This window comes from Lepidochelys olivacea (genome assembly GCF_965140295.1).
Source record: "Lepidochelys olivacea isolate rLepOli2 genome assembly, chromosome: 17".
Lineage (NCBI taxonomy): Eukaryota > Metazoa > Chordata > Testudines > Cheloniidae > Lepidochelys > Lepidochelys olivacea.
In genome coordinates, this window is record NC_140427.1 from 9,578,623 (window position 1) to 9,603,500 (window position 24,878).

Consider the following 24,878-nt stretch of genomic DNA (forward strand, 5'->3'; position numbering starts at 1 on the left):
CATATTTTTTTGGCTTCAGTGGGTTGTTCTGTGTGTAAAGTGCGGCACAAATATGTTCCTTGGAAAGATTGTGGCTAGGGCTAGTTGAAAATTATCCACTGGAGCTTATTTTGAAAAGGAAAAACTGGAGTTTTGTCGTGTGTGTGTGTGTGTGTGTGTGTGTGTGTGATGTTTGCTTTCCTCTATTTTTTGCCGATTTTTTTTTCATCAGAAAACTTCCAGCTGCAAACTTTTTTCCCCCTCCTTTTTCACTTTCCACGCTTTTGGGTTTTTTTTGACTGAAAAATGAAACTTCCTCTGAAAATTTTTGACAATGATTTGTTTGTTCGTTAAATTTTTCCACAGCGGGGGAAACCTGCTTTCCGAATAGCTCTAATTCTGGCACAACAAGCCTTCGTTACTAACGGGAGAGTGAGTGTAACAGGCTGATGATGCACCATACATCTGCCTACTCACAGCTTAGCGAGAGAGGCTTTCAGACAAGCTTGGGGGAGCAGCTGTTAGGCATGGTTGACTGAAGTATGCTGTGCAGTCATGACTGACCCAGGGATCCTTGAGAGAGAGTCACAGCTGAAATGAGTGAATCATGAGTCAGATCCTAGACAACAAGGTGGCAGCTCTACCGGAAATGCTCCGAAACAAATAAAGAATGGTCATTTTTTCTCTTCCTCTTTTCTCTGCAGAGAATCCCAGAGGAGCTAACCCTAGATGTCTTACTGGATATGAATGAGTCCAAGGTGAAAGAAACCATGAAGAAATGTGGGGCCAGTGATGAGGAGTGTTCCAGACTCAATGGGGCTCTCACCTGCTTAAGGAAGGTGACTGAATCAGGTATCGTTTTCCTTGCTGTTTGATGGGATTAGTGGCTAATTAGACAGTCATCCCCCCCAACTCCATCTTGCTTCACTTTTGCTTAGTCTAAAAATCTTCTGGCAGAATAAGCCCAAGAGATTCTCCAGCAACATTTAAGGGCCAAGTTTGCCCTTGGATGCACATGGGGTTCATGTGATTGAAATTATCAAGAGCTGCGTACCCATCGGAGGACAGGAAATGGCTCTCGAGGTGCATTCGGTTCTGGAAAGGACTCTATAAATGGCCCCTTCTAACTCAGTAGACCTACTCAGAGTCCAGTTTGCTGACTGTGCTAAAAAATTGACAGACTTCTGTTTAAAACTGTAGTGACAACGCACTGCTTTGGCATTTGGAGCTGGAGTAGGGTGATCAGATGTCCTGATATTATGGGCTTTGCTTATAGATATGGCCCTACCAAATTCACAGTTCCTTGTTGGTCACTTTCCCAGTCATAGGATTTAAAAAATCATAAATGTCATGATTTCAGCTATTTGAATCTGAAATTTCACAGTGTTGTAATTGTAGGGTCCTGACCCAACGGGAGGTGTGTGTGGGGTGTGTGTGTGTGTGTGCAAGGTTATTGTAGGGGAGGGTTGCGATACTGCTACCCTTACTTCTGTGCTGCTGCTGGCGGGCTGGGTGCCCAGTCAACAGCCGCTGCTCTCTGGCTGCCCAGCTCTGAAGTCAGTGCAGAAGTAAGGGTGGCTATACCATGACCCCTCCCCTCCCAATAACCTTGTGACCCCCTGCAGCTCTGTTTTGGGTCAGAACCCCCAATCTGAGAAACACTGGTCTCCCCGGTGAAATCTGTCTAGTACAGGGGTAAAAGCACACAAAAGTCCAGATTTCACGGTGGGAGACCAGATGTCATGGTCCATGATGCGTTTTTCATGGACGTGAATTTGGTAGGGCCCTACTTATATATGCAACTATAGCCCCCCACACCCCCCCCCAAAAAAGTATCCCGATTTTTCATACTTGCTGTCTCGTCACCCTAAGCTATCTCACTCATTAACAACAGAATCATTAGCAGAGTTGCAATTACAGATCTGTATTGCTGATGGTGCAATAGCCAGAAAAAAACCTAACATGTCTTTCAGATTGTAAGAGGGGTGGAGGGGGGAATGTGAAATAAGCATCTTTCCGCAAACTGATTGGATCTGGTTTCAAGTCACTCAGAGCTAGTGAAAAGAACAGGAGGACTTGTGGCACCTTAGAGACTAACCAATTTATTTGAGCATAAGCTTTTGTGAGCTACAGCTGGTGAACTCTTCTTTTTTTTTTTTTTTTTTTTTCAAAGCCCCTTCCTAGAAAAGTGCTGCTCTTAAAGGCACAGGATGCCGTAGGTTTATGGAAACCTGGGAGTGTTACTTGCAGCAAACCATCCTTATCTGCGTCAGATCTTTCTTTGTAGCAGTTACTGCTCTGTCATTTTTCAGGTTTCTGTCATTGGAAGGTGTCATTTCCTGTTGGTAATCTGACAGTTCGTACCTCCTGGCAAACCTAAGGACCTGCAAACTGAAAAGTTAGCAAAGAACTTGACTTCGTTTCGTTTTCTTTTCTTTTTTTTTTCCTCCTTCTAATCTTTCCATCTTTAGTTGTCAAGTATTTTCCATCCATACAGTGGCAAACCAGCCATCGCCTCTAGCTCAGGACACGTGTTGCTATTTCCTGTAAGCAATGGCATCTGACCCAAAGTTCTAATTATTATGTTACCATTTGGTATGAGATGTAGCTGTTAAAGCAGAAGACAAAGAGCCGGGACTCTTCATTTCTGTTCCCAGTTCTTCCACTGACTGGCTAGTGTTACTTAAGCCAAGATGCATAATGTCTTTGGCCCCGATCCATCCATCATTAAGGGGGGAGGGATAGCTCAGTGGTTTGAGCATTGGCCTGCTAAACCCAGGGTTGCGAGTTCAATCCTTCAGGGGGCCATTTAGGGATCTGGGGGAAAAATTGGGAATTGGCCTGTTGGACTAGATGACCTCCTGAGGTCCCTTCCAACCCTGATATTCTATGATTCTAAGTCATTAAAGTTCAGCACATGCTTAAGGTGTGTGAGTTGTTGTCCCGTTGACTTCAGTGGGATGTCTCACGTGCGTAAAGTTAAGCCTGTGCGTAAGTGTTTAGATGGATGCGGGTCTTATCCAATGTTCCTTCTAATTTTTGACAGGCCGTGTGCACAAAAAATTTCTTTGGTGCAAACGATTGTGCTTCTGTACAAATTTTTGTGTGCGTGGTGTTCCACCGTGTGTGCGAGGTTTAGGATCTGTGTGTGTGCGCACACAGCTTAGAGGGAACATGGTCTTATCCATCAAATGAGGCTGTGAGTGGTGAATGCTTGCCTGCCTCATAAGGGTGTGCTTGAATTTAATGGAGGTCTTTGGATGTGAGGCATTAGGGAAGGGAGCGCTACTCCTTCCAGGATCATACTGCAGGGGAAGCTGGACCGGTTCACTTCCCCCACCCAGCATAAGCCAGCAGGTTATGTAACACTGATGAAATGAAAGTACTAGATTGTGTCTAAATGCTGGAATTTGAGGATGAGTGCTACCTCTGTGACAGAGGCAGCTGTGTCTTGATACTCCAGGGTGTCTGGTGTGGGGTAAGCTACAGGCAGTGGCTAAGCGCTGGTGATGTATGGGGACAAGTGAGAGGCGGAGAAGTTTTGAATACAATTTTTGTGGTTTGCAACTTTTTTTTTTCCAGCCATAGATGGGGGTGGGAAGTTGTATTCTTGATGGACTCACCCCATTAATACACATTTCTGTCTCTCTCTTGTCATAAGGCCAGCTTTATCAAGGCATGTAAAGATGCAGATAGGTGCCTAGTGAATGTTACAGAAGTTGCCTAAGTGAATTAATCTTTCCATGTTTAGGTTGTCAAGTATTTTCCGATGAAGTGAGCTGTAGTTCACGAAAGCTTATGCTCAAATAGATTTGTTAGTCTCTAAGGTGTCACAAGTCCTCCTTTTCTTTTTAAGTGAATTAGGTGTCTAATCGCCATAGACTTTCAATGCGAGTTGGACACCTAACTGACTTACCTCCCACGAACAGTCTCTGGCAGTTAGGAACCTAAGGCAGGTAAGCACTTCTTTAAATCCCACCAGGCACCTCTCTGCATCTCGGGTTCCTAAATACCTTTATACATCTAGCCCCAAGCCAGTCATGCACCCTATCGGAGGAAGGAGGTTTATTTCGGTTTTGAAGCTCATGGCTACAATTGGGAAAAGGGAACGGTTTCTGTTGCAGTCATTTGAAGGAAATTTTAGCTGGTGGTTTAAGACTCTGAGGAGTTGAAACAATGGCCTGGCCAGATGCCAAGGGAAAAACCTCCTGTTGTCCTTAAGCCGCACTGTGCTGGTTTTCTGTCCATTGCTAACACTGATATTGTCGGTGAACAGGTGGGGAGTTAAAAGAAGATCTGTTGTGGAATCCTTCTGATGCGCGCCAAGAGAGCAGCTCTGCACCCCCTGCAGAACCCTCCTGTCTGCCAGGACCCACGTGGACTCATGGCATACTGCATCTTTCAAAGGGCAACAGCCAGCAGGTGCGCTCTGTTTCCGTGTCTGCTCTACCTTCTTCCGATTCTCTTGCCTCGAGCCAAGGACCATCTAGCTATTCAGACCACTTCCTGGAACCGTTAGCCTTCCCCACCCACAGTGGTCGAGTAGTATTTAGGACTCCTCACACCATCACCATCACACCGCCGACGACACCTCAGTTAAAGAGGCGGCACAAATTGAAACCTCCACGGACTCCGCCTCCGCCTTGCCGGAAGGTCTTTCAGCTGCTACCAAACTTTCCAACGCTCACAAGAAGCAAGTCCCATGAATCACAGCTGGGCAACAGGATAGATGAAGTTCCTCCTCTAAAGTAAGCACTGGAGTTTCCATCCTCCTTCTTCTGGGGGGGAGGGGTGGAAGGGTGGGGGCTGTGTTTTACACATGGGGCTCTTCCTTTCTTTCTTTGGCTGCATGTATCATTCCAATTCCCATATCTCCGATCCCAGTGTAACCAGGAAGTCTTGTCTTGGAGGTTACCCAGACCTGTTATAAAGTGAAAAAGACCATATGTTCTAAAGAAGTCTCGCTGATGAAATTGACATATGCTTGATACAAACGCTGTGCAACTCTTACACTAGTAAGAAAAGGAGTACGAGCGGCACCTTCGAGACTAACCAATTTATTTGAGCATAAGCTTTCGTGAGCTACAGCTCACTTCATCGGATGCTCACGAAAGCTTATGCTCAAATAAATTAGTTAGTCTCGAAGGTGCCACGAGTACTCCTTTTCTTTTTGCGAATACAGACTAACACGGCTGCTACTCTGAAACCCGTCTTACACTAATGCTCTCCATCCTGTGCACGAGGTTAACAGTACAGTAGGCCCAACCCACAACACCGTGTACTGCTGTCTCATCCGCTCTCAAACTAAGCTGGGTTGGATCAACATCAGTTCTGGTGTGGATCCAGATTTTGCATAAGGTGATGTTTGGTTGTGGTGCAGAATCCATATTGATGGATGCCTTAGTACAACGTTAATTGGCTTTTGTAGCTATAATGTCTTTCAGATCACATGTGATATAGGGGTTTGGATTACTTGCTGTTACTGAGGATATCAACACTTCTTTTTTTTTTTTTTAATGCAAGAACATTTCTGCCAAATTCCATATACAGCAACTATGTACACAGTTTAGCTGGCTATTGTGTCTTCCACTCCTTGTCCGAAATTGTGTTTTAAGTGTTGCTGTGGCTTTTAAACAGCTGCATCTCAGTGATACACAAAACTATATACAGATCTTCTTCTTTTTTTTTTTTTTAAATCCGTTTAGGACTTTTGATATGCTTTGTAGATATTTTGGGATGAAAGGTGTTCTGTTAATGCAGCATTTGCTTATTTATGCAAATGAGCATGAAACAACCGTCCCACAAAGTCTGAACGCCCCCCTGAGTTTTGGGGACGCTTGGATCAGGAACCAAACTTTGCAGCTGGCACCAAACCAGTACCACTTAGCTAAACCCTCCATCCCTTTGAAGGAGTTCAGAGCTGAGACCTATTGTCCAGCTGGGACCTGGCTTTACTGAAGGCTTTTACGAAGGAGTTGGCTATGAGCTGCTATAGAGGTCAGTAAGGAAGTTGCATCCTCTTATATAAAGGGAGGGAAGGAAAGTTAGCTTTGTTAGTTATGGTTACTGGTGCATATGAAAGAGTTCAGTACAAAACCATGTGTGACCATGTGATAAACTCTGCGTAGCTTTTATATGCAAGTGCAAATGAAGTGTGTATTGACCCCCACACACTGTTGGGGCCTCTAACGACAACAAGTATGCAGGTTGATTTTTGTTTGTTTAGCAATGGGTGAGAGGTATTTCCTTGAATTGAAAAGATCTGTAGCCAGCTACAGCTTTGCTTTAAATCTAGCCGTGAAATCCTGGTCTCATTGAAGTAAATGATAAAACTATTGACTTCAGGGGAGCCCAAAGTCTGTTTGGAGGCCAACGTAGCACTTCATTGTTGCGGAGACTGTAATGGACCAAAAAGGCCGCCTTCATCCTCCATATGCCTTTGTACAGCTCCGTGCACTCTGGTTTTGGCATGGAATGCATAAATGATAGAATTTACAGCTGGGATTTTCAACAGAGCCTCAGGGATTTAGGCATCAAAATCATATAGGTGCCTAGCTCCATTAAGCTCCTTTGACAATCCCCGTCTATGACTAACATCCACGTATGCATAGTATGTATGTGTAAGGGGATCTTGCACTCTGTCCAGTGAATTTTATCATTCACGCGCAAAGAGAATGTGCAAAATATTGTGTACGCCGGTGCAAAGATGCCTGTGCCAAAAACAGAGGCCATGTTTTGAAAATAGAGTCTTAAAGGTTGTAATAAAGACCTTTGCATTTAAGGGAGGAGTTTAGATCGTCTGTCACGTGATTACTTGTGTTGAAAATGGTTTTCTTTCTTTTTGTCTTCCAGGTTTGGTAAGAAGCAGATTTTGGGGGGGCAGTCTTCACATCCTTGCCTGTGGGGGAAAGAACGTCTTGTCTTTGTGTCTCCAGTATGGTCCTCTTTTTATGCTACCTTTTTGGAAGGCCTCGGTGTAGAGCGGTTAACATCAGCAGGCGTTTTGCTTGCATGAGAGCTGCAGGCGCAGTCCTTATTCGTTAACATGAGCTCTTCAGATGACTAGAGCAACAGAAAGAAATGCTGATACTGTAGGGTTTGGACCAGCGTTGAAGGTGTTCTGTTTTTAAATTTCCCCTGTCGTTCCAGACTCCTGGTGTCAACGTCTGTTGGTATTTAAAAGCTCTAATTTCATAATTGTCTATTCAGCATCTGCACGTACCCTTGCCAGATCCTTCTACTTAGTGTAATATTTCTTAAATTTCATGTAGCCTTGGCTTGAGGGATCATGCAATGCCTGTATTTGCAACATGGGGCTTTCTGAGTAAGTAGCCAATTTAATCCTCACTTAAGGCTCAGCTGTGCAAAGTGCAGAGCACTCTGGCTCGGAACCAGCAAAGCACTTGGGCCTATGCTTAGCTTTAAGCATACGAATAGTCCCATTGGAGTCCATAGCTTAAAATTGAGCATGTGGTGAGGTGCTTTTCGGCATCAGGACGAGCGCTCGGCAGCTTGCAGGATCAAGCTGCAGGCCTTTATCAGGGTACTTACTGTCCCAACCCGCTGTTCAGTTCAGCGACATGCTGTGGCATGACAGCAGTGGTCGGACCATACAGGTCTGTTTCATGAACCACTACCTTCGTCATGAAGCTAACCTAGAAAACCACTTGTCCTTTAAAACTCTTTAGTCTTCCTGTAAAAAATAAAATAAAACTAAGGAGATTTTCATGTGCAGTATATGGCCTGGTAAGCATTTAAAAAGCATGGCTGGTTTAAAACACAGTCCTAGCAGTCACTTTCCCAAAAAGAAATGAACCTGAAATGATTGGAAATGTAAACATCCCCCTCGTGGAGAACTCCTATAGAAACCAGTAGAGTTCTGTAGCTATTTTGATAGGATTGTGTAGAGATTACTTTACTTTAGAACCTATTGAATGGAACAGAAAATGAGTTGTTGGTTTTTTGTTTTGTTTTTTTAGGTCTTTTTAGCTATTCTGTTTAAAGGTCCTCACTCTCTATTAACTTGTGTAGGATTAAAAAAAAAAAAACCCATAGAAAGATCACTTTCTCTTACATTCAGTAAGAATTTTCTTTGAGTTTATATGTCCTAACCAAAGTTCCGAGCCTTTAGTTCAAAAACACTAGGCTTTGGTTGACCATCTCATTACGTCTGTTGTATGCAAGCTGTCATTTGTCCACCAGGGGCACCCGCTTGTAGGCTCCCAGCCATCACCTCTCTTGGACGGAGACCCTCCTCTTTCCCTCCTGACTGGGTTGTTTTCCATGCTGCCCAATTCCCTGCCTATGCTGTGTTATTCCCAGCAAGCCAGACTGCCTAAACAGGCCAGCATCTGCATTTTGCTCTCTCTCCAGAGACTATAAACAGCGTAATTGCCCCCAGTTGCAAGCTACCACACAGCTCTCTAAACAAGAACCTTTATTCTTAAGGTGAAAGCATTACAGAGAACACGAAAACCAATACAAGAACCACCTCACATGCTAATGAGTTTACCAGAAATCATCCCGAACTCCAGCTAGGGCTCTGGTAGAAATCAGTGCTTCAGTCCCCACCAAGGGGTTTTCTGTGGTTACAAGTTCATACCAGCTTTAGCTCAGAACAGGCATCCCCATGCACAGGTCACTTTCCTTTGTGCAGCCTGGCTCTTTGGTCTACAGATTCCAGGGATAGGTAATCAGTAGACAGTGGTCCCTTCCTCAGGGCATAGCTTCAAAAGACTGGGTTTTTGCAGAACCTGGAGAGTGGGGGGAGGAATTTGCATTCACCTCCCCTTAGCTGTTTCCCAGGAAATCCACTTCACATGTATTGTCCCAAACGACCATTCTTATCTGCTACTTTGTTCAGTGCAGTCCTTTGATCAACCAGGCCCACAATTATTTAATACAGTGGACTCCAAAGATACTTGCACTTAATTCAGTGTGGGTTTTCAAGGCTATCGCAGGAAATAATTGCCATATCAGTCACGCAAGCTGCTGCTGCTTTTTATAAAATTGTTGACATCAGTCAAGCATTGTCTGTGATGTTGGAGAATGTAGGTGCCTTGGACTGTCGACACAGCCCGCAGCAAGCCTCCCAGCCTGGAACAATAGACGTGGGCTAGTACTCTTAACGACAGTTGTGGCTGGAGCTTGGGCTGTATATTTTTAGAACGCTAGCACTAGTGTGAGCCCTGCAACCCAAATCTCTGGACCCAGGCTTATGGCTGCCAGCTGTGTTAGACGTACAGTGGAACATTTCAGTGAGGCCTTAATTAAAAAAAGGATCTGGTGCCACCTAGGGACCACATGAGAGACTGATGCTAGTGGGAACTGTGCTCACAGACCTGGGCCTGTCCGTGTTGTATGACTATATAGTGTCGGGTTTTCCAGTATGTTAATATTTAACATATAGCCTTATTTGGAGGCAGCATTGCCTACTAGATAGAGTGCTGGACTGGGACTTCGGGAGACCTGGCGGCTTTTCCCAGCTCTGCCACTGGCCAACTGAGTGACCTTGGGCAAGGCACTTCACCTCTGTGCCTCAGTGTCCCGAACTGCAGAATGGGGATAATGATTCCAACCTCCTCTGTAAAGTTCTTAGTGATCTATTGATGAAAAGCCTATATAAGAGCTCGGTATTAGTCTTAGTTAAACCATTATTTGGTGGTCCCCTTCCAGATCAAAGCTGCCCTCCTAAGCAGGCATTTGAAGTTAATTGAAAATTGAGAACCTGCAGGGTTTTTTTTCCCCCTTCAAAATCTGTTTTAAAGTAACATTTTCTTGATAATATGGGGCTAGAATTGTGTAAGCTTTACTGCTGTTGGAGTCTCAGTAAGGCTGCTCATGTGAGTAAGTGCTCCTCAGCATGAGTAAGCATTGCCCAAAATCTAGCAATTAGTATTGAAAGGGACAGGAAGTCCTTTCAGCCTCATGTCTGACTTGCCTTAACATTTCCCACCAGCCTGTTGTTGCTTAAACAGTCTGCCACTGATCCAAATGTTTGTTAGCAGTGTCTGATGTGGCCTCCTTTAGGGGATGCTGCATTTGCAGGCTGGGTGGACTTTTCCCATCTCTAACCATGATCCTGAAATAATAGTTAATAAATGAATAGGGAAAAACAAATCTATAAATCCACATGCCCTTATTAAATGGAGAGCGAGGAACCAGCCACAGCTTATGCTGGGTCCATACCATGAAGAGAGCAACTCCTGTGGCTCTGTAGCAACCAGTGAACTATTCCCATGTGTGCTACCATAATGAGTGACCCTGGGGCGTAAGGCCAAGGGCATTAGGTTCTCGACTCCCGTTAAATTTCAGTGGGTGTTGGGTGCCTGACCCAGGTGCAGGGGAAGGAGCGCTAGAGGCATGTTACCGATCTCTTTTGGAAACACACGTGTATTTGGGCTCCCTTGGTGCGATTTGCTGGCTGTTGTTCCCTTAGAAATGAGATTTTCATGTGCAAATTTCACTTCAGATTTCTAAAATGGTCACAAACTGTGGGCATTAACTTTTTATTTATTTATTTATTTATTTATTTTAGATCTAATTTGTTCCCCATCAGATTTCCCCCAGGGATCCCCTCAGATGGTACGAAGAGACATTGGCATATCCGTAACACACAGGTAAACACCAACACAAAATACAGCAGGAGCCGCAAAGGAAATGAAATGGATGTTGCTGTAATCAGAATCATCACATTTTAGTGCAGTGTATAGCTGACTGCTCTGAGACAGAATTTTAAGGTGCCTTGGGTGCCTCCTTTGGGAAGTTTAGCCTTGACTTTGCATTTCCTGGATTGCTATTTGCTCTAACTCTAATGTCCTTAAAAGGCATTACACATTAGAACTATTGATGGGTCTCTGCAACCTTCCCTTCCCTCTTACAAAGTTGTTCATTTGGGATCCTGCCAATGTCTTGCTTATTTCTATTGCAGTGGTGCTGGAGAGCCCCTGCCATGAACCATGACCCAGTTGTGCACGGGGCTGCACAAACAGAACAAAGATAGTTCCTGTCCCAGAGAGCTTGCAGACCAAAAGGAAGGTCTTGGTCTTAAAATGGGAGGAGCACATTAGCCCCTCCCCTACTTTCCTCCTCCCCTGCCGTGCTCCCTCCAAAAAAACCCCAACAACTAACCAAGAGGGAGTATGTTTAGCAGTAACTATTGTCCCAAACAGTAATACAGGTTTTATGTATGTTTGCTCTGCTGTCCTGCTAGAAAGGAAAAAAAGTTAATCATAACTTAGGCTACAATTCCAGTTTGCAAAACTGCACTGAAAAATGGTAAAAATCTCCTTCTGGGAATTGAACACCAGCGTGTGTGTGTGTGCATACTGGTTCTTCCTGACAAACAAGCCCTGTACGCTCACCTGTGAGTTGCTGTAGGCTGAAATTGACCCCAGTATAGATGGCCAGCACAAAACCTATGGTTGTCCTCTGCACAAAGGTCACTTTCATTCCTTGAGCAGGTGCTGGCTTCCTTAAATACCTTTTTATTAAAAAAATAAAATAGCCACTTCCATCAGTGTGTTTTCCCTTTTATAAGAGGCCACACTGTAAACTGGCTGTAGTTAAACAGTGGTGTTTCAGGTAATGTTTGGTTTTCTGTTTAACTGGCCCCAATATAATCACTTTTCCCCCTTCTGCTCAGATTCTCTACAAAATCTTGGTTATCTCAGATGTGCCACGTGTGTCAGAAAAGCATGATGTTTGGTGTGAAGTGTAAGCACTGCAGGTGAGCACCGAATCCTGGTCCCTTACTGAAGAATGTTTTGTGTCATTCGATTTATTATTGATCTCTGAGACGTATTTGTTTTGCTTCTTAGTTTAAGTTACAACTTCAGGCCCTGCATTGGGGTCCATCAACATAGAGTGGTGGAGGGAGAGGAAACATGACACACTGACTAGAGAGATGACTTGGGAGACCCAGGCACCACTCCATGCTCTGCCACAGGCTTCCTGTGTGACCTTGGTCAAGTCACTTAATCTCTCCCTGCCTCAGTTCCCCATCTGTAAAGTGAGGCTAATAGCACTGTCCTACCTCACACGGGTTTTGTAGGATAAGTGCATTTAAAAAATGTCATGTGTTCAGATCCTACAGCAATGGGGCCATATAAATACCTCATATAGCTAGGCTACATCTGGGTGCAGACCCTGGCACACAATCAGACCACAGGGAAGCACTGAGGCCCTGCTAGTTTGCAGAACTTCCTTTGAAATCCGCATGCAATGTGCCAGGGGAGGCCTGGACTGGATCGTCTGTAACGAATTAAGAAAAGGAGTACTTGTGGCACCTTAGAGACTAACCAATTTATTAGAGCATAAGCTTTCGTGAGCTACAGCTCACTTCCTCAGATGCATATCGTGGAAACTGCAGCAGGCTTTATATATACTTATATATATATATATATATACACTTATATATATATATATAATTAGTTGCTATCTAACGAGTGTGTGTGTGTCTCTCTCTCACAGATTAAAGTGTCATAACAAATGTACTAAAGAGGCCCCTGCTTGCAGAATATCTTTCCTTCCCAGTAAGTTTGCTGTGAGTTTCAGCATTTTATCTTTCATCACTGATGTGATCGCAATGAGAATCAGTCTGAATAAACTTTCTCCCTCCCCTTTCAGTAGCAAAAATAAGAAGGACGGAGTCTGTCCCTTCTGATATTAATAACCCTGTGGACAGACCTGCAGAGCCGCAGTTTGGAACCCTTCCAAAAGCACTAACGAAAAAGGTACTTGGTGAAACAAAGCTTATGATGTGTCTCCGCAATTGAACTGTGAGCCCGTCTGGGGAAGATGCAGCACCATCATTTAGCGCAGTGACAGCTGCATAATTTTTTCGCACGTTTTGTTTCTGCCTCTCTGTGCAGAGAGTCTTGGTTTCAACGTGTGACATGTTCCACTTGTGAAATGTGGCTTCTGAGCCGCTCCAGCCCTCTGCTGCAGGGGGGGGTTGAAATCTAGAACCAAAGCAATCGAGTGGAAAAGAGCACGGGTCACACATTTTCAGTCACAGTGGTGGTTTGATGGGAAACTGGGTTTTGATCAAGAAAAATGGTTGTGAAAAAAGGCTGTTTCCTGCAGAAAATTGATATTTTTGTTGAAACGGTGAATGCTCAGAAACCAAGAAGTTCCCAATTTTCAACCAAAACCTGAAATATTTTGGTTCCAAATAGCATCTCCCGTGAATTGTCATTTGAATGTCTTATGCTTCTCCTTTCATCCATGGGCCGGGCTGTCTGGCCAGACTGCCTCTCCTTTGACGGGCCGTGGCCAGGGGCTCCTATGACTCACCACTGCCCCTAACCAAGAGGGGTAAAAAGTGACCCATTCTGGGAGTTGTAGTCTGGCCAGAGAGCCCAGCCCATAGAAGAGAATGGGAACCTCAAATACCCGGATTATAACTCCGATGAGGCACTGAGATGCCATCTTGTATTCAAATATTTAAGTTGTTGTTTTTCTGAAAAGTCAATTTTCCAAGGAATAAAAACCTTTTCCCACCCCCACCCCCCCAATCCAGTTCTAAGGGAAAACCTGTATTAGCCCAGGCTGTCTGTCTCCCTCCCAGTGCAGGGTTGTTTCCTACAGTGGATTTCAGAGGGTTCCCAGTTTGTGGGTTGTGACCCGTGGAGGATTGGGAGTAGGTGCCAGAGTCTTGACAACCCTGCCCTTTCCATGGTGCTAAATGGGGGCAGGGTCCCAGCAAGACCCCCATGAAATGGGAGGGAGGGGGTAGTGTGGAAATTGAGAACTACTGGTTTGAAGGCTCAAGCGATGAGTGTTTCCACCTCTGGGCAGGGAAATGACAAATGAGCTGGTGAACGTTACCTTGCCGTTTGCCCAATGCCTTAGTGTGACTGCTGCATTTGTCATTCACAGTTGAAACCGAGAGGGAGGCAACCTACAAACAAAACTGCACAGCACGGTTGAGAAACTGACTTAGCAAATGTGCGAACAATGGAAATGTGTGAAGAGGGTAGAGGATGTTTTGAAGTGGGATGGGTTGCATGGCATAAAAGAACAGTGGTTCCATGGGGGAAGGGGGTGACTTGTATGTAGATGTATTTATTGCTTTGTTTTGTCCCCCAACCAGAAGCAAAACAAAGATGCTCCAAAAATCCCGAGGCCCTAACTTTCAGTAGTGTTGAGCATCCACAGACTCCAATGGGATGTGCAGGTGCTCAGTAGCTGTTAAGAATCCATCCCCCACAAACTTCCCTGTCCGTTACCTAATAACAGGGTCTTGCTGTGTCTAGGTGATAGTTTTCAACTAGATTAGACTGCAGGTAACAAGTTCCTCCCGTTCACCTGAAGAGTTTGGTGGCCCTGCTCCCCTTTTTTCTTTTTCACTCTCTGTATAAAGAACCCCACACTCTTAATTTTGTCTGTGATTCCTCAGAACACCATTGAGTGTCCGATCCTGCTTCGACTGAAGTCATTGGGAGTTCTTCTGCTGACTTGAGTGGGAGCAGCACTAAGGTCTTACGCTGAGATTTCAAAGCTGCTTAGGGGCTTTGGGTGCCACATTCCCATTCATGCTGAGACCATCTGCTGGCCTTTTCCAGCCTCCTGCCCATAAGGATCTCATGGGAAGAGCCTACTTCCTTGCTGTTTGCACACAGCAACAGTGATTGGCTGATCTGCTTTGGGGGGAGTTGGTGACCCATCAATAAGCGTCGCCCTTTCCTCAGCAAAAATCACTCAGTGGCTTTTGTTGCTTTTGCAGGATCACCCACCAGCAATAAACCATCTAGACTCCAGCAGTAACCCATCTTCTACAACCTCTTCCACGCCATCTTCTCCAGCACCTTTCCAATCTTCCAATCCTCCCAGCGCAACGCCTCCCCCAAATCCCTCCCCCATGGGCCAGCGGGACTGTCGGTTTCACTTTCCAGGTAACTGATTTGTTTCAGGAGAACTGTGGATGGTCAGACTTCCCAACTTCCTGGGCAATGCTCTGGAGGCCAAGGGCATGGCCTAGGTACTATCATAACCCAGCAAGGACATGTGTGCACAGCCCTGCCTGTGCAGAATAGCACCACTTCTACTGCCTGGGGCGATCTTGGCTAGGATACAGGCCTGTGTCAAGCCGGCTTTTGCAGTGTGCTTGTTCCCATTTTGGAGTCCCTAACTCATGCTCCTAGGTATCAACCAGAACCTGGCCTGTTTTACAAAGTGCTTCCAGGTCTTGCAGGGGCTCTGTAAATGGAGGGGGATTTCTGTCATTGTTGGTCTTTGCATTGGGATGGAGGGTGGGCACTCATCAGCTAATTGCGACCAGGCAGAGAACCAACTGCAGAGTAAAATAGCTTTTGGCTCAGTGATTTAGGGGGAAGACGGGAAATAGACTGCCATGCGGAAGACCCTCAGTACTTTGCATTCTTGACTTATGCGTTTAGTTTCTAGATGATATAAGATACGGGCAACACTTCCCATGATGATCTGCAGCCATTTGATCCAGAGTAAGGGTCCTACTCCCCCATAAGCAGGCTGTTTCCCTACCTAGCAGGCATGCATGTTCGATGCCGAGTTCCACTGGGGGAGCAGGATCTACTCCCCTCTCCTCCCTCGCACAGGAGGTTCAGGCCCCACAGCCTGGCATAACTTCTAAGGTCGGTGAAGACCCTGGGCCTTCGCATGGCCATTCTGCTGTACCTCAGGAGCTGTGCTGCCATTGGCCGACTCCCCCTCACATCTGTTCAGCAGCAGCTGCACAGGACAGTCAGTGGAAATGCTGCCTCCAGCAGTGTTCACACCTGATCTGGTTTCTAATCAGAAGCATGCTTTGCTTCCATGGACTTCTAAGAGCAGTTGCTCCCCAGGTGTCCTCCCTTCTCCCCAAGAACTCACGTAAAGAAACTCCCCTATGGCCTGCTGGTGGGAGAGGGCTCCATGGGTTCCTGGGGGACTGACATATGTGCAAAGGTGTCACTCCCTCCACAATGCCCATCTATAACCAGACAGTCTGGTGTCCCCTCCACTGATGTGAAACAGAGGGAAAGAATTGGTATCTGCACTTGAGCTCCATTTGTCCTGCTGCAACCAGGAGGCAGGTAAAATCTCTAGGCAGCTTTGGGGAGGGGGCAGAAAGCTTTGACTGTGAGATCAAAGAAGGGGAAAAGCTACCCTGACTTACACATCTTGTGCCTCTCTGCCTTGTTTCATGCTGTCTGAAATGTGTATGGTTTTAAAAGTTGTTGAAAGTAAAAACTACCTACTCTGGAACAAAGTTCACTGAGAGAAGTTTACATGTCTTCAGTGGTCTTATCTTTCCAAATTCCCCTCTTTTGAAAGAGCATATGAAAATTCAGTTACTTTCTCCTCGGTTTGTTTATTCTTTGCACATTGGGGTGTGTGTGTGTGTGTATGTGAATGACCTGAAATCATGAGCAACTTGATTAATGTAGTGAAGAGTGGAAATGAAAACCAGGAAAAAATTGTGCTTTGTATAAACACTGTTGGTCATCCATGTTGTTCATTATGAGTGCCCGCCTGTGAGGATTTTTGAAATGGCCGAGTCAGACATCTGTGGTGGGAAGTGTTCGCACTATGAGTGCGTTACAAAACACACTCTGCAATGAGTAGCATGAGGTCAGGGGGACTTCTTGCCTGACTAAGTAATACAGACAAGAGCCAGGGTTGCATAGTCAGCACATTTCTTTGCTGGGGTCAAATTTCATTCCTTTGGCCTGGAAATCTTACTTGGTGCTATTTAAAATAGCCGTGTTGTTTTTACCCTAGAGATAGCTGCATTTTTCTGTCAAGTCTTTGATCCATCACTGGAAGTTGCTGTTTTTAAATGCAAAATCTGTTGTGATAGCCAAGACATCAAATGGAGAAGAAGCAGGATTTGATTACACAAAACAGAAACCTACCTGCTAATTCATTGGAATAAAATTAGCAAAAAGAAATGTGAATGGGCCAGATCCTCAGCTGGTGTAAGTTGGCAGAGCTCCACTGAAAACAAGGGAAGGGCAATAGCAGACAGCCATAAGAACACAAGTCACTTCATCTCGGTTTCCCCATCTGTAAAATGGGGATAATGACACATCCTCCTTCTGTAAAGTGCTTTGAGGCGTACTGATGACAAGCGCTATAGAAGGTTTAGTATTCTCATTCGTGTGCCAATATACACCACCTGAGGGCCTAACCATTGTTCTTAGTCTCCCCATCTGGCCACATTCACTATCCGTAACTCCGCTTTCACCTGATTTGATTTAATCTGTCATCCTGTTCAGTCTTTCAAACATGCATGTGCTGAAATCCATCCACTGATCTGGCTGGTAATTAATCTACTAATCTGTTGCTCAAACAATGAGTTGGGACTAATTCACTGAATGCGTATGGGGCATTTGCTGATGCTATCTCTTGACACACTTAACTTGTTTTTTTATTATTTCCTGCTGATTTTTGCTGTCCTTTTTTTATATATAAAGCTGCCTACTACATTCAGCATAGACAACAGTTTATCTTCCCAGGTGAGTTCATTGCTTTAAATCTGCTAACCAGCTTGTGCCATTTCTGTCCAAATTAAACTATTTTTAAATCTTCTGCTTTTTTTGAATGCTCCTGCTTTTCCAAAAAAAAGCTTTCTCGTGTCAACATAAACAATAACACTAAGCCATTCTTTCCTAATGTGTGTGTTTCTTCTTTACATTTTAACGTGACATGGATGACTTGTTTAGCTGTAACAGAGGAGAGTCCCATCGCAAAAGTCTATGTACCACATTGATGTTCCTTTGAAAAATCTTATCCCTATTTTCCGAGGGCCACATCCTCAGCTGGTGTAAACGGATGCATCTGAGGATCTGGACCACAGGGATTTAAGAAAGATTTAGTTGGTTCAGGTCAGACACTTTCATAGCTATTGGTGTGGAGCTGATTTTAAGGTTTGTTCATCTAGAAGATGCAATAGTTGTTCTACTGCTACCATCAATAGAACCCATTTAAAAATTCACCCTGTTCCTTTCGGAGTCTTGTTTGGATTTTTGTTTTTCAAAATAGGACCTTCGTTAGGGGATGTATTTTTGCAGGGTCTGCCCGTGCGTGCAGTAGGTTAGGTGTGGGGTGTGTGGGTGTAGTAGACTGAAGGAGGAAGTGCAGCAGTGACTGTGAGTGAAAGTTCCCAAACCCCCAGTTCCCAACCTGTTGGGCACTAGAGTGGGCCCTTCCCTGAAGTTCATAGAATCCTAGAACTAGAGGGTTAGAAGGGACCATCTAATCTAACCCCCTACCAAGGTGCAAGATTTTAGACATAACAGGTCTTGTTCCTTAGCGTGTGTCTGTCACACCCTGTGATTGCAGCTTGTGTAGACATACCTGAACTCGCTTTAATTAGCTAGCTTGGGTGATGGAGCAGTGATGGAGCATACTTTAGTGTGGGTTAGCTGCCAGAGTGATTATGCAGGGTTCTTAGAATCATAGAATATCAGGGTTGGAAGGGACCTCAGGAGGTCATCTAGTCCAACCCCCTGCTCAAAGCAGGACCAATCCCAATTTTTGCCCCGATCCATAAATGGCCCCCTCAAGGATTGAACTCTCAACCCTGGGTTCAGCAGGCCAATGCTCAAACCACTGTTCTGGGTTGGCCTGTACTACCCGCACGCCCACAGCTTCGCTGCTCCATTACCTGAGCTGGCTAGATAAAAGGTAGCCTTGGATCTGTCCATACGAGCTGCACTCACACCCAGTGATGGCAGTGTAGCCGCACTCTGGAGTCCACCTCTGTGAAGTGGCTAATAACGATGGTACCTGCCTGTCTCGCAGAGGTGTCTGTAAACCACTTAGAAGGCCTTGAATGAAAGGCAAAATATTTTTGACTGAAGAATAAGATACTAATCTAATCAATAGTTACAGCCTCCTGTTTCTACAACTGGTGCTCTTCACAGGAGTTCTTTTGAAATCCAGTTTAAATTCAGATTATCGGTGAGAGGCAGGCTTCCTGAAAGAGACAGGCTTGGGTAACAGCTTGTGGGGTTGCTATAGAAAATGGGTGACCTAAGCCAAGCGGACACTGGGTGGTGCTGACGAGCCATATGGGTAAAGCAGTCAATTGTATATTTCATCATGAGCATCATTAGAAACCCTATGCAATTGGGTCCCTGAAGCTGGCTCCAATTCTGCAAGCAGATGCACAAGTGCTCAACTTTAAGCCCATGACTAGTATTATTGACTGCTTAAAGCAAAGCACATCCAGGTAAATTTTTTTTTCAGGATTAAGTTAGCAGATGAGTTGAATACTTCACAAAATGTTGTTATAGGTGGTAATTGAACAAGTAAATCAGATTCAGTCAACGTGAATGTCCATAATTTAGCACTATGCTGGTTGTTCATTGTTTACTTAATATACCTGCCTGTGTATTTCCTGTATGAGAAATAAATCCACAGTAGTATATGGTAGGGATTAAGCATGAAATACGTGTATTACATTTTATTTTATTTTTTTTAGAAATTCCCAGCCCCCCACAAGTAATACAGCCACCTGAAACAGCTGAAGACACTAAGTAAGCATTATGTTTCTTTATCCTTTTTGTTCATTTCATAGCTAACTGAAAAGGTAACACTTTTGTTGAATGGTTAGAGAAGAGGGGCTAGTAGGCAGGACTTCTGGGTTTCATTCTGAATTCTGCAATGGATTCATTGTGCAACTTTGGGGAAAGCACTGATCCATTTTATAAACTTGGTAAAGAGAGGTTATGATGCTTACTCCATCACTCCATGGATGAAAGGCTCCCTGAATGTGCAAAGTTCTTTGTTTTTAATCATTCGAAATGGTCAGAAAATGTGAGGAGAGGTTGCCCACAGAAAACTTTTTTAAAAAATCAGTTTTTCATCAAAATTTTCCACAGAAAATTTACGGTTTACTGAAAAATGTTGGCCAAAATCTAAACTATTTGTGGCTGAAATATTTCTTTACAGGCATTTGGGGTTTTTTGTTTTGTTTTTTTGTTGACTGCAACAAAAAAATGGTTAATTGAAAAAACAACTTTCTATCAAACAGTTTCAACATATCTTTGGCCAGTCTTGCCTTATCTTACCTTAAGGCTGTCTCCCTGGGCCACTTCCTCCCACCCATGCTCTCGCCAAAGTCTTACAGTTTTTTGCCTCGCAAAAGATGATGATTGAACCATCAGCTCAGGTTTTTGTCCCTCCAGTAGAAGGTTTCTGCAGCGCCCTTCTCCAGGGGCTCTCAGGGTAGATCTCTCTCTCCCTCCCTGCCCTCTCAGGTGCCTTCTGAGATGCCTGGGGTCAACCTCTAGCTGAAACACGCTCTGCAGGTGTGGCTGGGTGGGGGTCTCCTCCTGAGCTCAGAGTTGCTCCTTCCCCTTCCGTTCCAGTGTGGGTTTTATATACCCCATCCCAGCTAATTAAATTGAAAGGTTAACAAACTGGTGACTCCTGGGAAGTGGGGTGAGCTGGTTGTGGTGACTGCTGCTGGCTTCAGTGTACCTTTTTGGGTGCCCCAGGGGAGATCAGATAAGTCCAGTCAAACGGACGTTGCAGGGTTTTAGGATTTACAGAGCATGGTACGTCCGGCTCTAAGCATGCTTTGGGATCTGGATTGTAGAGATCACAGCCTTTGGGCGGATCACTGTTCATCGTCTTTGGGAGTTAATAACACGATAGCCAATACTCCATATTGCTCTGTCATCGTAGGTGCATCTGCACTAAGAACTTTAGGTTGCCTGGTATAGCAATAGCCAGTAATGGTGCCACTGTATTGCTGCTAAACTGTTGACCATGTCATGAAAACCTATTCAAACCCTACCTGCCCTCAGTTATCACTGCAGCTACTACTTGTCCAGATGTTCCCTTGCTGGCTGTTGCTGTAGCAACAGGCCCTTCTCCTTCTAGTATAGACAAGGTCTTAGTGGTGGTTCAGTTGCACGTCGGAAGTAGTCTTCTGAAGTTCCCTGCCTGCTAACTGGAGAATAGAGCGCCCTCCTCTGATGTGGTATGTTAGGAGATACGCTTTGGTTCTCTTCTCAATTCTGTTGGTGGCGCTGAAAATCTAAGCAGCAGCCCAGCTTCCTAGCCTGAGTCCATATGCCATCATATTTTCATTGTAAACCCATTTTCTCTTGATAGTGCTGATGAACAGCTGGACACAGAGGGGGTTGAAGAGCCTGATGCAGAGGTATGCTTGTGGGTGAAATGGACCACCTCTCTCTTTGTCCACTCTCCTACGCCGTCACAAAGGCTGTATTACAAGCTAAATAGCAGGGCAGTGGTCTTCAGGAGATGACTGCTGAAATCAGCATGGCTTTCCTGTGTAATGAAATAGAGGTCCGTGCTACAAAATATCTCCTTTAATAACCCACTGTTCATGCTACAACTGGGTTAGGATGCAAACACGTTGGTATTTTTATTTGGCTACATCTAACTTGCCTGCCTGTTAACTATTCCCTTTCCAATTGTACTAAGGAGCTCTTTTGTTGTTCGCTCACTTCTCAATAAATTGGCAGGACTATTTGGTGCCAGTACCAGGGTTGTAGTGTTCATCTACAAAAAGCCTTTGATTGCAATGATTGTTGGAGGTGCATTTGGAGTTGTTGTGTTCTTTTGTTGTTTAATTTTTTAAAAACATTTTTATAAAACAACTCTTTTAAATCTGCATGTCATATCTATGCAGTTAAAATCTGAGACTTCCAATAAACAGTCCGATTAGCTCATGGCTCCAATCCAGCAAAGCACATGCTTAACTTTTAAGCAAGTGAGTAGTCCCATAGACTTCACTGGGATGGCTGCTCTACTTAAACACGTGCTTAAGTGCTTTGCTGGATCAGGAAGTAAAAGTGGATTGCTGTAGGGCTGGGCGAACCAGTTTTGTTACAGGCTTTAATCCAGTGACCACTGTCTTGAATGAGAGTCCTGCAATTGGGCTTTAGATCTGGCCCAAAATGAGAATCTCGCTTCCAACTCAAATGGAACATGGTCTTGAAGTTTGAAGAAGCTTTTGGTTCCCCTTTTTGAAAATCAACTTTACATTTTCATTTGCGGAATTTGGGTCAAATCCTGAAAAGTGCTGAGCACCTACAAGTCCTGCAAAAGTCCATGTCTAGTTTCAAGTGCTCAGCACCACATGGGATCGAGCCCTCTAGCTCCAGCCAGAAGTGCTGAGATACCATGAGAGAGGTTCTTCTTGCAGCCTTCCCAGCTGCACTTTACAGCCTTGGGAGGTTAAGATCAGCTTCTAGATTTCTGGGTACTTAGTCAGATCAAACCCACAAGATGAACCCTTTGAGGTTATCCCATCATTAATTATCTTTGGAGTTTGTTGGCTGGAGGAATACAAATATAGAGTGTGCTACGAGGTCAGTTACCAACTACCAGGTGGGACTCCAGTGTAACTGTTGTTCTCCCCACCCACCCCGTTTTCTGATTTGCAAACAGGTCGAAGAGCAAGAAACAAATAAATCGGAACCGGAGGATGATGAGGACGAGTTAGATGACTTGCCCAGCAAGCGGCCACACTGGAAAGGGGTGATCTCTCGCAAGGCCAGCCAGACCAGCGTTTACCTGCAGGAGTGGGATATTCCCTTTGAACAGATTGAGCTGGGGGAACCCATTGGCCAAGGGCGATGGGGGAAGGTTTACAGGGGGAAATGGCACGGAGAGGTGGCAATCAGGCTGTTGGAGATCGATGGGAACAATCAGGACCATCTCAAGCTCTTTAAGAAGGAGGTGATGAATTACAGGCAGACCCGACATGAGAACGTGGTGCTCTTCATGGGGGCGTGCATGCACCCCCCTCATTTAGCCATTATTACCAGGTGAGGACATAGAATTTCACCACAGCACTGCTATGATTTTCACAGGGCTCTTATTGCGAATCAGAAAGCAGATGTAATGTGTAAGGCTCTGGGTTGGGAGCAATGGAGACAAATGTCACCTCTCCACAGGCAGGTAAAGCAAGAGCAGTAGTAGCATATGGTTCCAGCACCCTGCCCTGCCAAAGCGACTCCTCCCATGTGTGGGAAGGACTGGCGGTTGTCCAAGCTTGATGCTTAGTCACTCTTTGACGTCTCTGCTGACCGAAAGGTCTAGAGTGCAAAGTACTATTTAAAGCAGGTCAGGCTACCACAGTCTGGCCTCTTGTGTTTGGAAAAAAAGCGTGTAATTTATTTTTTCTCCCATCTAGGGAGCACATTCTTGAAAGCAGAAGTGTTCTAAGAGTCAGTGCGTGGACCTGATCTGTTTACAAAATGCTATCATATGAGCTGTCCTTTTCGTTCCGCTTCTAACCAAACTTAAGAAAGACTCTTGGCAAAGCAAGAAACAGAAAAAAGTAGTAGTTACCTTTCTCTTCCTCTCATAGTTTTTAGCAATTTGTGTATAGTACATGCTTAGTTTATGCCTGGTTTTCATTTACACTGCTCCAGAAGTTGCAAAGAGGCCTGAAAGTGGCAGTGCCTTGAAGTGGGCATTTACACTCAAAATAGTGTAAAGGGGCCTATTGTAAATGAGAATCAGGCCCATTTACATTTCTTAGACACTCTCTTTTGTGGGGGAGGGTCCTGTGTTATAAAACCCTGCCATCAACATCCTATGAAACTGACAGATCGAGCACTTTCAAGTCTAGATATGTATTTTTCCCCAAGGGAAAGAAGTGTGAATGTTTAGGAACTTGCATTTTTCACCACATTGTCTCTTCTTTTTTCCCCCCCGTCCTCCTCCCCTTTTCTTTGTAGCTTTTGCAAAGGAAGGACGCTTCACTCATTTGTAAGGGATCCCAAGGTATCTTTGGATATTAACAAAACCAGGCAGATAGCTCAAGAAATCCTTAAGGTAAGAGAACACTAGGTGAATGGAAGAGGTTGTTGGTTTCAGAATTAAAACTTTCTGGTGGCTTTTGAGCTGGGCATCATATTTGCAGTGACATTCCAAATCCTGTAGAAGTCAGGAAGCTAAAACCCTGGATCAGGTTTGTCCAGAACTTCACTGGTGCCTGCAAATCATTTGAGTAAAGCTTGTGGCTGATTGCTCTGCCTTAGGCCTTGTCTACATTTAGAGTTTGCCTTGATTTCAGCCACCAGCATAGCTTCATCAGTGCAAGCTGCTATTTGACAATGGGGGCAGATACTCAGCTAATGTAAATGGTCATAGCTCCATTGAAGCTCATGGCCATCAATGAAGCTATGTCAGTTTACCCTAAATGAGGGTCTGCCCCCTGGGGCTTATCCCACTTTTGAAATCAGGGCAAGTAGCACCAGCGCAAATTGTAGCCAATTGCACCCTACCCTGACTACAGTACGTGCTTGCAGAAGGTAGCTACACCGGTGGCTGTAACTGGAGTGAATCGCCAGTGTGGATGAAGTCTGTGATAAGAATTCTGCTATAATACGAGGAAGAAACTCTCTTTGAATGTCCAGGCGCTGCCTCATTAAGTCATGCAAGATACATCACCATTATCCTAATATATAAGAAGTGATCGTAACCCTGCTCTGGTATTCCTTTAAGTACAGTGCTGTGTTGAAGTTTTTGCTACAGACCTCTCCTCTACTGTTTGGAATGCAGATCATCAAAGCCAGTGTTATGTTTCTTGGCTTATCTGGGCTTTTCCATGCTGGACTAATCTTACATTCTGCTTCTCATGAGTTAATAATTACAAGGCATGCCAAATGCAAGGCTCTCTTTTGGTTTTCTTGGTCATCTAGTCTGTTCCTTGGGGCTGCTCGAGTTTACTGGCTGTTTTACTAGAAATGCAGAGTGGTCCTTCTAGCATAAGAATGACTTTTTCCTCTTGGGCAGACAACTCTTCCAGTTGACCAGGAAACTCCCAGTGTTTATGGATTCTGTGAGATGTTTTTATAGGACAATGCATGGGGCTGTGACTCAGGCAGCCTGCTTTCTGTTCCAGACTCTGCCCCCAGGTTGCTGTGTGACCTCCGGCAAGT

The 24,878-nt window shown here is 44.8% G+C and overlaps 1 protein-coding gene across 2 annotated transcripts in view; it reads left to right on the forward strand.

The window, feature by feature from the left end:
* Positions 1-24,878, forward strand: part of KSR1 (kinase suppressor of ras 1) — a 117,270-nt gene that overhangs the window by 76,046 nt on the left and 16,346 nt on the right. Inside the window, exons 3-15 of one of the 2 annotated variants that reach the window (XM_084651137.1) lie at positions 684-831; positions 4,256-4,727; positions 6,832-6,836; positions 10,538-10,598; positions 11,624-11,707; positions 12,451-12,512; positions 12,607-12,713; positions 14,708-14,876; positions 17,418-17,459; positions 19,430-19,484; positions 21,070-21,118; positions 22,375-22,754; positions 23,673-23,769. In XM_084651137.1, coding sequence (XP_084507263.1) covers positions 723-831; positions 4,256-4,727; positions 6,832-6,836; positions 10,538-10,598; positions 11,624-11,707; positions 12,451-12,512; positions 12,607-12,713; positions 14,708-14,876; positions 17,418-17,459; positions 19,430-19,484; positions 21,070-21,118; positions 22,375-22,754; positions 23,673-23,769 — 1,692 coding nt within the window. In that variant the 5' untranslated portion in view covers positions 684-722. Of the gene's footprint in view, positions 1-683; positions 832-4,255; positions 4,728-6,831; positions 6,837-10,492; positions 10,599-11,623; positions 11,708-12,450; positions 12,513-12,606; positions 12,714-14,707; positions 14,877-17,417; positions 17,460-19,429; positions 19,485-21,069; positions 21,119-22,374; positions 22,755-23,672; positions 23,770-24,878 lie in introns of those variants that run through there. The other variant, XM_084651136.1, reaches the window with a different exon arrangement.